A 14,706-nucleotide genomic window follows, 5' to 3' on the forward strand; every position below is an offset into this window, starting at 1 on the left:
GCACCGCGAACACCCCTATACAGCACCAGTCCCAAAAAAATGCCGTGACTCGGATATCACCTCAGGAAAAGTAAATCTCGGTCTCGTGGCCAAATATTTAAAAAAAAAAATTATAGGCCACATTACCAAGACTAATAGGCCTATACTGCTCAATTCATCTCAGGCTTGTCAACTTTGGGGATGAAAGCAATTTGCCTTTCACTCAAATCCCCAATTTCACTATCATTTTTAAGAATTATAAGTAGCAGTAGCAGTAGCATCTTGCTCAACAATTGACCAATATTTATGGTCGAACAAAGCAGGAAACTGATAAGCCATAGTAGAATTCCTATCTTAGAGTAGCTTGAACCTCATCCTTAGTAAATTCGACTAGCAGCAAACTATATGCATCTCAGTATAATAACTTTTTGAGAAATACTGTTATAAACCATCCCTCTTGGCTTGGAGGTGGAGAAAAGCTTGCTGAAATAATTAGTAATAATTTCTCTATAATTTTTTCTCATCTTTTCACTCTCCAAGCGCATCTTCACTAAACAAGAACTTAGACTCATTTTGAAAAAAATGTTTCAATATATTTGAGACAGACAAAACTTAACATGTAAATTAAAAAACGAAGAAATTACTATAATTTTGTAAATAATATTGAGCATGAGTGGAAGCAATTAATTTGAGTCTTATATTTGTATGATTCTTTTTTTTACAACGCACAACTTGGATAATAAGAATTTTTTTCCAGAAAAACTTGTGTTTATTATCGACCTTGCACTAAGGTAGTTGTTAACTTGTTGACTGATGATGAAGGTTTATTGGGAGAGGTAGAGATAGAAGGAGAAATCCATGAAACAAAGGCTGGTTGCTTGGGATTTGACAAAAATGTTGTCTCATTTCCAAGCATGAATACCACATTTGGCATGGTGGGGCGATCACTTGAGCTCTCTTGTACGCACAATAGAGCCACGTTAACACACCTCATAAATTCATTTCTATTGCAACTCTCACTTAACCTTGCATCCATTAGATCCAATGCCTTGTTATCTTTCCACAATTTCCATGCCTACAAACAAGTAATAATTGAGAAATATCATTTTGTTGATGACCAAAATAAAGAAAACAAAAATATTATAATATGAAAATGCATTATTTTTATATGATATCATAATATAGAGATTAAATATAAAATGCAACAAAAACAAATAAGTGTTGGTAGAATGTTCTTTTGTCAAATCGTGTAACATAAAATTGTGGGGTGAACAAATCTGGATAATATTTTCTAACTCCTACGAAATTACGCAATTAAAACTTTAAAAAAGAGGTTACACAATCTTAATTTTGAATCTCTTGAAGCTATAATGTTTATATTTGTTAGAGAAGGCTAATAGATTGCCAAAGTGTAGAAACAAAAAGTTAAAAAAAATGGTACGGCAGCCTAGGCGATATACCCAATGTATGACGATATCACAACTGCCATGATTTTTCAAAAACTTTGGTTTGGAGCTTCTACAAAGTATATTGGGCGATTCTAACATTTTGTTAAGAAATCTATTCAAATGCGGTAACAACTATGGGATTAGTGAATTTTGAAACACAAATTCTAAGTTTATAATAAAAATATAATATTTTTTCTTATCTCTCTTTAATTTTCTTTTACATTATTTATTATTTATGACACTCTTATTCCGAATACTATTATAAATATATAATTTGTTTTAATTATAAATTATATAGTTTTATTTACTTTAATTTTTTAATAGAAAAAAAAAAAGATAGAATAATGTCATTGTATGACCTCAATAAAAATTCTTAGAATGACATTAATTTCTCTCTAATGGTATAGTACCCTCATATTTTGTCGACTAAGATGTCTACCTCAGCAAACATTTCCAAAATTTAATCATTGGAGATGCTCTTGTATGTATTTTAACACACACACACACTCAATTGTATTACTGTGTTCTCAAAATATAAGTATAGACTAACGAACAAGTTTAAGAACTACAAACAATACAATTATAGGCTAAAACATAACCATCTCAAGATTGAGACCAATTTATCTATAATCAACCAAATGATTTTGACTTAGATTAAGATATAACAGTAAGTTTATGATGTCTTTTCTACTATCAATATTGGTTGGTCTGATGTATAATCAATAATACATCTAATCCAAGTTTACTTTACTAATGTCCTAGAAAAGACATTCCACTTATCCAAGTGTAAGTAAACCACATTATTTATTATCACGTCAGTGTAAATTTAATATACTGATAAATCGTAAGAATAAATATATAGTTTGAAACATATATAGTCACAATTATTTTTTATTGTGATGATATCACTATAATTGTTAATATGTTCTGAATTTAATAAATTAATGTATGATAAGATAAGTATATAATTTCTTATTTTTATTAATAATTAATAAGATTATATTTAAACTTTTTTATTATAAACACATTTTTTCTATAACAAATCCACATATCTAGAAAACATATGCATGGGTTGATTATTTAACAGAGCAATTTTCATTAAGAATGCCTTTGTGCATATGGAATAAGAAAAATGAACTTTTGCGAAAATTCTTAAACTTTATTTAACTTGGTGATCTCACTACTCTACACTTATTATGATTGTGTAAGTATTTTTCTCCTTATTTTATAGTTCTTAAATCTTGTATGTTGTTGTAATTCTAATTAGTTTGTAATTATTGTCTTCATTTTCTTTTACTTCTCCATTTACTTGTAAATTTATGCATAAGCTACTTGTAGGAGAATTTAGTAACTTGGGTATTGCTAATGTTAGTCTAATCTGGTGACTTATTAGATGTTGTAGGTCTATCCAATCAATTTTTGAGTTAGTTTTTACAGTTAACTAACTTGGGTTCCCCTCTTACTAAGTTTCCTATATAAGGCTTTGTGTATTACTTCTCAAGGTAATGATCTAGAAAAGAATTTAGATGATAATTAAGTTTGTAATGAGAGAGGAGGATTGTTAAAGAGCATGTGTGTGTTTGATCACATCTCTCTCAAGTGAGTTGATTGGTAAGGTACGAGACACCCTTGATGATGAGATTGAACTCTGCATTCTCCTCTGCATTCCTATATTGTTGAAGATCAAATAAAGCTTGGCCAAAGGGCAGTTCCTCCAAAGGATTAGTCACCACAAAAAGAGTGATGAACCTCGTTAAATCTTGTCCCTATTTCATTAAGTTTTTTTGCATTTATTTTTTTGGTTGATGTCATTGTTTGATTCAACCATTCTAGTACTTTAGTTCTTGTTTATTTGATTCTTCATAAGTGTTAATTTACCGCAAATGGTATCAGAGCTATACGATTAGATCAAGGATTCAAGAATTAAGTTTTGGAGTTTCAAAAACTCATCAAGATTTAAGAACTCATCAAGAATGGCTACTGCTAGATATGAAGTAGACAAGTTCACATGTCTGAATGACTTTGGGTTATGGAGGATTAAGATGAAAGTGCTCATTTCGCATCAAGGACTTGTAGATGCGATTTAGGCTACTGATTCTAAGGAAGATGAAGATGTGAAGAAGATTTCTCAAAAGATTGATATTAAAGGAAATAGTGCTATTATTTTTAGTTTAGGAGATGAATTCCTTAGAGAAGTTGTCAATGAAGACTCTGCTTTTGGGATTATGGAACAATCTTGGATCGATTTACATGATGAAATTTTCGGCCAATAAGCTCTATTTGAAGAAACTTTTTTACACGATGAAGATGGATAAAACTAAAGGGCTTCAAAGGCATCTATACAATTTAACAATTTAATTCTGAACCTAAATAATTTTGGGGTCAGAATTGAAGAAGAAGATCAAGCTATACTTCTAATTTGTTCACTCTAAGGTATATGAACACTTTGTCGATACCATATTTTATGGAAAAAATACACTAACTATGTCCGAAGTTAAAGCAACCTTGAATTAGAAGGTAATTCAAGTGGTGATGGTTTGTTTGTTCGTGGAAGAACAGAGAAGAAAGAATTCAAGAAACCCAAGATTGGGTACAAGCTAAGGTCAAATTCAAAAACACCAACTGGAAAGAAGTGTTATTATTGCAAAAAAGATGAACACTTTTGAGATGGATGTATGTCATTGAAGGCTAAGTTGAAGAGAGACAACAATCAAGGGAAGAATAAGTACAAGAATCAAGGAGAAGCTGATATTGCAAGTGTACATGAATTTGCAGGGGTTATAGTTGCATCTAATTTAAAATCAAGTGGATATGAATTTGCAGGGGTTTTAGTTGCACTTAGTTCAGAATCAAGTGGAGAATGGACCTTGGACTCATGGTGCTCATTTCACATGACACCAAACAAGAACTTGTTCAATAACTACATTGAAAAACCAGGTGAAATAGTACTGTTGGGAGACAACAAGGCTTCCCAGATTCATGGAATTAGCTCCATTGATTTGATGCTACATGATGGTGTCACTCGAACGATCAAACAAGTCAGGTATGTTCCCGATTTGAAGTGAAATCTTATATCAATTAGCATGTTTGATAATGATGGATATTCAGTTAGAATTGACAATGGGACACTCAATATTTCAAAGGGGTCTTTGATCTTTGTTAACGGGGAGTTGAGAAACGGGTTGTAGTATCTAGTTGAGAATACAACGATTGGAGAAGTAGCTCCTGCACTTGGTAAGGATGATGTTGAAAACATCAAGACTTGGAATTTGACGCTTTGACATGTTAGTGAAAGAGGACTTACTGAAATGGACAAGCAAGGCTTGTTTCAAGGTGGACTGAAAGGGAAATTGAAATTTTATGAGGAATGTGTATATGGGAAGAGTAGTAGAATCAAATTCAGCACTTGTGTGCATACTACTAAGGAGAGATCGACCTATATATATTCAGATCTCTAGGGTCTTTCCAAAGTTAAGACCTTGGGTGGTGCTAGCTATTTTATCAGTATTATAGATGATTATTCAAGGAAAGTGTGGGTGTTTATGTTGAAAAGGAAAGATGAGGCTTTTAACACATTTGTTACATGGAAGAAGCTGATTGAAAATCAGACCAGATGTAAGATTAGGAAGTTGAGAAGTTGGAATATTGCTCAAACCAGTTTGATGAATTTTGCAAAGATCATGGAATAGCTATGAATTTAACTCTACAAGACACACCTCAACAAAATGGACTTTCTGAGATGATGAATAGAACTATCATAGAGAGAGTGAGGTGTAAGCTCAAAGGAGCAGGTCTTAAAAGAAAATTTTGGGGGAACCAAAGCACCGAACAAGTATTGATATGCCGAGTTCGCAACATTTTCACTATCAATAGACGAAGATCTTGAGTGTAGAACCTAAAAGCTACTTAGAGGCCATTACAGGTAAAGATGGTGCAAAATGGCTAAATGCCATTCAAGAGGGAAATGTGTCACTTGAGAATAACAAAACCTAGATATAGTCAAGAGAGCATTGAACAAGAGACTTATAAGATGTAAATGGATTTTCAAGTGGAAAAATGGAATTCTAGGAGTGGAAGGAACAAGGTATAAGGCAAGGTTATTTGTCAAAGGGTTTACTCAAAAGGAAGGCATTGACTATAATGATATTTTTTCACATGTGGCAAGCAAACATCAATAAGAGTAATTCTTTCCTTAGCTGCAGAATTTGATCTTGACATGGATCAAATGGATATACGAACTGCATTCTTACATGGGAATTTGGAAGAAAAGATCTACATGGAGATTCCAAAGGCTTTAAGAATGATGATCTAGATAAGATTTTCCTTTTAAACAATTCTCTATATGGTTTGAAGTAGGCTCCAAGACAATGGAACTTGAGGTTTAATGAATTCTTGATGAAAGTTGGCTATACCTAGAAGCAATTATGACACTTGTGCATATTTTAACAATCAGATTTACCTCTTATTGTATGTAGATGACATACTAATTTTTGGTAAAGATAGGACCAACATTGATAAGCCTAAGTCTCAACTCAAGAGTGAGTTTGAGATGAAGGATCTATGTGAGGCCGAGAAGATTTTGGCAATTGAGATAAAGAGGAACAAACCCCATACAACCATGTTAAGCCAAGGCAGCTACCTAAGGAAAGCAATAGAGAAATTTGGATGACTGATGTTAAACCAGTTGCAACTCCTCTAGCTTAGCACTTTAAATTGTCCCAAGAGAAATCTCCCAAAACTGAGATAGAAAGAAGAAAGACTGATGATGTGCCTTATGCTAGTGATGTTGGCAGTCTCATGTATTCCATGGTGTGCACTAAACCTGACCTGACACATAACATGAGTTTAGTGGCATGATTCATTACAGATCCTTGAGAAGAACATTGGACATTACTTAAATGGATGTCGAGGTACATCAAAGGGACTCTCATTAGTGGTCCAGTATGGGGAAAACCGGGTAATTTCAAAGAAAATGTAATTGGTTATGTTGACTCAGATTATGTTGCAAACCTAGACACAAGAAAATCCTTAACCGGATATGTGTTTACTGTGTTTGGAGTTTGTGTGAGCTAGAAATCTAACCTTCAAATGTCGCTCTATCATCCACTAAGGCTGAATATATGGCAACAACAGAAGTAATAAAGGAAGTCATTTATGTTAAGGGTTTACAAATGAGGTTGGTATCAAGATAGATGAATTGATTGTTCATTGTGACAACCAATGTGCTATTCACCTTATGAAGAATCCCATGTTTCTTGAACGGTCAAAGCACATAGAGATTAAGCTGCATTTTATAAGAGATATCATTGGTATTAAAGAGGTTTCAGTCAAGAAGATTCACACCAATGAGCTCTCAACCGTTATGTTCACCAAGAGTGTAACAAGAGAAAGTTTGGGAATAACAGAACACCCTGGGAAGAACTGCAACCGAATCAGTTTACTGATGAGTTCTGTACAAAAAAATATTTCCATATGTAGCATGAAATTATTTCTTCTCTTTTCTTCAATATTCTTTAAGAAGAATATCAGGGTTCATTATTGTGTCTAGTGCTCTTTAATGTTCAATGAACAATCAATTCATCTATGAGCTCTCAACCATTATATTCAGTCACAGTTAAAAGATGAACATTGAACATTGAACTAGTCAGGATACTAAAACGGAAGCGGACAAGAATTGATATTACAACTATGTGTTTGACAGATCTAATTTTGAGATGAACATTGAACACATTAGATGTTAATTTTTTATTTTTTTTTTTGCTCTTTTCAGAAATTTTTAATTTTTAATTTTTGACTTGTTTAATTAATTAGATTTTATTTATTTTTAATAATATTAATTTTTGCTTAAGTCTATAGTACACTCATTAACTCAGTAGACTCTTTTGCCCTGGGGAATATTTTAGTTTTTTTTTTTTTCATGATCATTGAACATTAAAGAGCACTAAAAGTTTGGGAATAACAGAACACCCTGGGAAGAACTGCAACCGAATCAGTTTACTGATGAGTTCTGTACAAAAAAATATTTCCATATGTAGCATGAAATTATTTCTTCTCTTTTCTTCAATATTCTTTAAGAAGAATATCAGGGTTCATTATTGTGTCTAGTGCTCCCATGTCGAAAAATGTTGCAAATTTTATTGGCTTGGCATATTTTGTTGGAAGAACTTGGACAGTAATGATAGGGGGTGATTGCATCGTATGAATAGTGAAAATGTGATAACATTCTGCATTTTCTCAACCACTCCATTGTTCGAATGCACAGAGAGAAATCGAATTAAATTCATCAACTGTGGAGAAGATTGACTCTATGTCATTTTCCTCAAGAGACATCCTAGTCGTTTGTTGGATATGTGAGATAAGCTTGACAGTTTTCCCTTTAAGGTATTCTTTTGCATAATGACCATTTTTTTCCACATACATAACATCAATCAGATTTTTTTTTTTGAAAGTTGCGTTTCCTTCAGAAATTTTTTTATGCTTCCTTTATGCTTTGAGAACTTGAACGTTTTAAACTTGTTTTTGTTCTTTGGTTTTTGGCAAGAACACGAAGATTCAGAAGGGCATTTGATGAGTAAATCTCGTATGCTACAAACTTTTTCTAGTTTTTTGGATTGCTTCATGAATTCCTTGAGAAATTCTTTTTAGGGAGCATATTTTTTCAAAGGCCTTTAAGACTAGCGAAAAAATTTCTCTAATTGTAGGATCGTTAGACTTTTTCCCAGTCCAGAGAGTAGCCTGAAGGTTTCTTCAGAAAGTGGCTCTGCAACAGAGGAAAGGAAGGCTTGGTTTAGGTTAGGATCATCAATGCCACCTATTTGGTAGAATCGTTGAGTCATCTTCTTATAGTGTTTTGAAAGATCTCTTTTTTTTTTCCATTGAACAACACTTGAGCTTGAAAATTTTTGCTCGAAGTCTCTCGATTACTTGTGCATCTTGACCACAGAACTTGACATAGAGATAGCTTAAGGCATTTATGATAGATGGAAGTTGCAAGAATGTCATATGTCTATATTCGCCTAAGTTTGTCCACCAATCTTCCGAAGTTTTAGTATATGAAGTTTTATCTCAAAACTAATTAATAATGAGAAGATTAACTCTATATCATATATATATATATAAATATATTCAACCAAAAATTTATATTTATATTTATATATGTATATCAATACTCACATATCCTAGAAGGCCCCAAGCTTCCTCTGATTGGTAAAATTCAGTGTTTCTTTTTCCGCTTATGATTTCTAAAAGCATAACACCAAAACTGAAAACGTCGGACTTGATTGAGAAAAGTCCATTTAATGCATATTCTGGAGACATATAACCGCTGCGTATCAAAATGATTAATTAGTTATATATTTGGAGATAAATATTATTTTAAAATTTTTATTTTGCAAAAGTTATTAATTAGAATTTCCATTTTATTAAATGATAAATTGAATTTTATATTTTTCAAAATGGTATAAAATAGTACCACGAGCTTAATTTTTATAAATTTTCTTTTAACATAACCAATTTGTAGTTAGCACGAACAAATATAGAATATGTAATTAGTCCCGTCATTGACATCTTCATCAAATTATTATTAAGTTTTAATTTGATGAAAATTGAGCTCGATGTATTATTTTGTACTATTTTGAAAAACATATGATTCGATTTATCATTTAACAAAACAAATAGTCTAATTAGTAATTTTTGCACAAGAGCTCTAAATTAGTATTTGTGATTGAACATTTGAGATTTAATGTTAGGGTCTTAAGCAAAACTTACTATGTTCCTACTACTCGTCTTGTACTTGCTTCAGTTTGTTTGCCTCCAAAAATCCTTGCCAAACCAAAGTCAGAAATTTTGGGGTTCAGCTCCTCATCTAATAGAACATTGCTTGTTTTCAAATCTCTATGGATAATTCTTAATCTTGAATCTTGGTGGAGGTAAACAAGCCCTCTAGCTATTCCCACTATGATATCAAAGCGTAACTCCCAGTTCAAGAACATGCTTAGTGTCCCACCTAGCAACATTTATATTTCAAGTGTGCATTTTAATAATATATAGAGTAGAGAATTTGATTGAATAATTCACATTGAAAAACTTACCAAATATGAACGAGTCCAAGCTCTTGTTAGGCATATATTCATAGAGTAACAATTTTTCTTCTCCTTCAACACAATAGCCCAAAAGTCTGACAAGGTTCCGATGCTGAAGTTTGGCAATCAAAGTAACTTCATTCTTAAATTCCTCAAAGCCTTGTCTTGAACCTCTAGAGAGTCTCTTTATAGCAATTTCTTGACCTCCTGGAAATTTTCCCTGTCAGAGTTCAAAGCAAAGATAAATAAATTAATCCAATTCAAATTTATGGAGATAGTTGGAAAATTAGACTTAAGTGATAGTACTAGGATGATTGATAATTTTGAACATTAATTACCTTATAAACAGGGCCAAAACCACCTTCTCCAAGTTTGTTTGCATCTGAAAAATTATCTGTAGCCACTACTATAATTTCTAAAGCAACAAAGGGTACATCTATACTTTCTGTTTCATCTTCTCTAAACTGCCCTGACTTTATAAAGTTTGCAATTTGTTTCTCAGTATCATACAAGTGGATTGCCTGTTTTCCCCAAGTTATCATTTTGTCACCTATATATATTTTTAACCAATACTTTAAGTTAGTTACACTAGCATGACTTGGTACCAAATGCATTCTAGTAATCAGTATTACCTTTTCTTTTGCTCTGTTTTCTTCTTTGATAATATCCATAACAAGCAATACTTGAGATTAGAACAATAGCCGCTATAATTCCAAGAATAACATAGAGTATCTTAGACTTCAAAACCATCCTACCTTCTGTAATAAATATATAAACAGACAAAAAAGATCAGCATTAATAGCACAACATTTGTGTGGTGATATAAATCCTAAAAAGATCCAGCAAAGTTGGACATGCTTACTGTTATTACGATCCTCAAACTCAGAAGCTGAAAGTCGAATATAGAGAGATTTACTATTGCTGTCATTAGCAGTGAGTTGCTTCACATTTAAGAGATCTTCTGTCCAAAATAAACAACCACTGTTGTTGTGGGCATAAGCGATGCATGAGCACATACTTAAACATGTGGAAGCACAGTCTTGGATGGCCCCTGTTCTTAAAGATTCATTATCTTTTGGCAAGTTAACATAAGGTATTTCAAGAAATCTATCTCCCCCAACATTATCCAAACTGTCATTACCACACTGCAATGCCCTTTCTCTGATACATCCATTGGAATATTCCTTTAAATCCCATTCACTCTGAAACTTTGGTGTGAACCCTGTTAAGCAGCGGCAGAAGGGTAAGTAATTGTGATCGCAGAGGCTATTTGCTCCACAAAAGGCATAAACTTCACAGTGTTGTCCCGGATGGGACCCACTGAGTTCCCATTTCTTAGAAGCGAAAAGCCAGTTGAATAGCTTTAGTTGCCCAGAAACATCTAGGAATACTTGAGATATCATCGTTGTATTTCTTACAGAATATGTAAAGTAGCTTTCATATCCATTTGATTCGTACATTAAATTGTAGGAGATTTCAAGTGTGGAACGGACTGAGCGAAAATTATGTCCGCTCCATGGTCCACTACTCCAATATGTTATGGACCTATTCCATATTAGGATATACGAGTTGTCAGTTTCGTTTAGATGAAAACTGTAAAGGCCGGGTAAAGGGTCTTTGGAATTCTTCCATGAAGTCAGAACCCTGTGAGTTTTGGTTACTTTGTTGTATCCAATTTGATTACCTGGTAGAAAGGTATGGGAAGGGTAATCAAAACTTTTCCATAAAGTTTTTGTGGGATTGGAACAATTAATTAAGATGAGGTTCCCATCATCTTTAATTACTGCCTGTACACAGGAGCTGCTGGAGTTCACATTTGTGGACCAAATTGGAACTTCATCTTCATTGAAAAGAACTAAATTGCCATCTGAGATTCTTAGGTGTGAGTAGAAGGAAACTGGTTTTTCTCTGTTTGCTATCCAAACTACACTCCGAGAAGGATCCACTTGGTACCATATGCCTACATAGTAGTTTTCATTGTTACCTGGGCTAAAGAATCCAAGCACAAACACCCCACCTGCAGAGACAATGGTTGAAAACCCATTCAGGGTTTGGTTTGAAGAGATTGTATCACCTCCTGTTCTTACTGAGAAATTGGTTTTGACAAACAGACATAAGAACTGAATCACTAAGATAAAGATTCGGTTGGACTTGGAAATCAACATGGTATAACTATCAATTGAAGACCCAGAAGACGTGATCTGTAGAAGAAGTAGAAGAGAAGTTATATGTGATCTGATTCAATCAATTGTTGCACTACTTACCCCAAATAAACTGTTTATTGTTTCTCTGCACTGCACTTGGAAAAGTCTTCCTTATAAAAGATTATCATCTTGAATTCTAAGTGTGAAATAAGTTAAAACTTACCTTTTAATTATTTCATCACTCTTGAACTTTTATCACAAGCTGATGTGGGTGTTTGTTTTGATTGCCACATAATCCAGTCATCCAATTATTCAAATGTGAACATCAACTCTTCTCTATATATTTTTGAGGAAGTCATAAATATCGTCAATATAAAATAAAAGTTATAAGTCAATACTAACCTTACCGAGTACAGAGCACTTGTGGAGGCCCTCAAAGAAGTGTTAATTTTCTTCTCAACTGTTTTCCTATCCCACATTAGTAGAAAAATAAATACAGCTGCTCACAACGTAACTCAAACTTATATTAAGTTAGTTAACACTTGGTATTAGTCTGACAGTGACCTTTTCCCTAACCTAACAGGTCACTCTCCTCTCAAAAAATTGTTTAATTTGTGAAGAGAAGTGCTACCGTCAATTTTCTGTTACAATTTCTTAGTCAATCTTCACGTTCAAAAATACATGTCGGTATATTCTTTTTCAATTTTTTTTTTCACAGGGGTGTTCGTTATGCTTACAACATCACTCCTGTAAATTTTTGAACCTGTAAATTTTTGAAAAATTTCGAACAGTTTACAGTGCCGAAAATACATTTAAAGTTTTTTGAATGCGCGTGATAAACTGGAATATCAGGAACTCTGTTTTCCGTACTGTAAACTATTCGGAATTTTTCAAAAATTTATAGGGATGATATTGTAACTATAATGAATACCGCTATAAAAAAAAATTAAAAAAAATATTTCGACATGTGATTTCGGACGTAGAGGTTGACTAAGAGATTGTAATAAGATGTTGTAATTAGGATTCCTCATTTTTGAATATGTGGGGACTGGGGAGTGTTTTCTTTTAACAATATACTAATAAATTATGGTGGTATTTCGTAATATTTTTTAAATTTTATTTTTGAAAAATAAAAAGAATAATTAGCAATTTTGTCCCTTGAATTTTTGACAATACTCGTTTTGGCTCCGAAAATATACTGTTTGTTAAGAATTTCCTGAACTTTTATATTTATAGCAATTTAATCCTTCTGTTAGGCTCCGTTTCATTATTCCGTTTAAATGATGATGTGTCTTTCCTAATTAGTAACTTTGACAACTATCAAATTGTACCCTCTCAAAATAAAAATGAGAAAAATTTAACATTTTTTTTAGTAAATCTTAAAAAATTATTTAAATCTTAAGAAAATTATTTTGAATGATTAAGAAAATTAAAAATAAATTAAAATTTTAAAACCAATTAAGCAATATAAAAGATTATTTATTTTTTATTAGAAAATTCATTTAGATATTAAAAAAAATATATTAAAAATTCAATTTTGTAAAAACTAAATTTTACGGGAATAAACTTGAGTATATTTTATTTTCATAAAAAAAATATAGATTTGTTTAAGTAAACATAATATTTTTTTAGTTTAATTTATATCTTTTTTCAAAATAATTTTATATTTTTATTAAATTTTTAATTATTTTACATTATTTGTTAAGATATAAATATATAATTATAAATAAGTTTGATTTTTTCTTCAGGATATCTTAGTTTATTTAAATTATTCATTAGAATCTCAATAATTTTGGTTTGATTTTTTAAGATGCGTAATGATAAATAAAATAAAGTTTAAAAATACATTTTAAGTAAAATTAATATTTTTATCTAATTTGTTTAATAATTTTTATTATTTTTTTGAATTAATAAAATATTATAATTACTTTAAAAGATAGAATATTATTATTTTAAAATTATTTTTTTTTAATAAAAGGGGGCAAAATTTTGTAATGGTCAAAGTTTAACGGTAAAAGAAACAGAACCTAACAGAAGGGGCATAATTATATAATTGTTATATTTTAGGGAGAATTTTTAACAAAGTCGTATATTTTAAAAGGCAATATCAGGTAGTGCTAAAAGTTTAGAGGGTAAAAATGTTAATTATTCAAACAAAAATGTGTTCTATAACTAATTTTGTTTTTCAATTTTAAAAACAAAAAACAAAAGTGTATTCCGTAAATATTATTTTTATTTTTATGGGTAAATGGCGGCAAAACCCTCAATACTTTCGTTTTGGTTTCACTAAACCCCCACAACCCAAATTTCTGCGGGTAAACCCCCAAAACCACTATTCTGTTAGCAATTTACCCTTTCCGTCCAAATTTAGCTGTTAAGTGCCAGGTTAGCTTGTCCACGTGGACACAATATACACGTGGCACAATTTTATTGATCCACGTAAATAATTATATTAAAAAAAATTAAAAAGTTAAAAATAAAATTAATTTAAAATTAAAAAAAATTATAAATAAAAAATAAATAATTTTCTTTTTTTTTTCTTTCTTTTTTTCCTTTCTTTTTCTTTCTTTTTTTTTCTTTAATTTCTTTTTTTTTTGGCCGAAACGATTCTCTCTCTCTCTCTCTCTCTCTCTCTCTCTCTCTCTATCACTCTCGATCTCGTCTCTCTTTCTCTCTTGTTTGGGTTTTCAATCTAGGGATTTCAAAACCCTTGGGCGGCCTCTCCACCCTCACTGAAATTGATACAATACCCAGACATTAATAGAACAAAATTTTGAATACAAAATACCCAGAAATTGATACAATACCCATATCCATATACAAAATTGATAAAATACCTAGAAATTGATACAATACCCATATACAAATTTTGAACAGAAAATACCCAGAAATTCCGACTCGGTCTTCTTCTCCACTGAGATTGAGTTGCAGCACCGACAACTCGGACCGGACTCGCCGCAGCAGGGAGGGTTCTTGGGTGGAACTTCGCCGGCTCTGGTGGTGAAAGACCAAGGGAACGTGAGTTTGGTGGACGGTTCTTCTTCGGTGGTGGTG

At 32.0% G+C, this 14,706-nt stretch overlaps 1 protein-coding gene across 1 annotated transcript; it reads right to left on the reverse strand.

Moving 5' to 3' along the window:
• Positions 1-603: 603 nt before the first annotated feature.
• Positions 604-12,119, reverse strand: LOC115698865 (G-type lectin S-receptor-like serine/threonine-protein kinase At4g03230). The gene is made up of 7 exons (XM_061102984.1): positions 10,371-12,119; positions 10,141-10,266; positions 9,847-10,058; positions 9,518-9,728; positions 9,195-9,432; positions 8,601-8,751; positions 604-1,054 (listed from the first exon to the last, which is right to left on the reverse strand). The coding sequence occupies exons 1-7, from the start codon at positions 11,671-11,673 to the stop codon at positions 752-754; spliced, it is 2,544 nt and encodes an 847-aa protein (XP_060958967.1). The 5' UTR covers positions 11,674-12,119; the 3' UTR covers positions 604-751.
• Between the last annotated feature and the right edge of the window lie 2,587 nt (positions 12,120-14,706).

The sequence above is a fragment of the Cannabis sativa genome, chromosome 8 (genome assembly GCF_029168945.1).
Source record: "Cannabis sativa cultivar Pink pepper isolate KNU-18-1 chromosome 8, ASM2916894v1, whole genome shotgun sequence".
NCBI lineage: Eukaryota > Viridiplantae > Streptophyta > Magnoliopsida > Rosales > Cannabaceae > Cannabis > Cannabis sativa.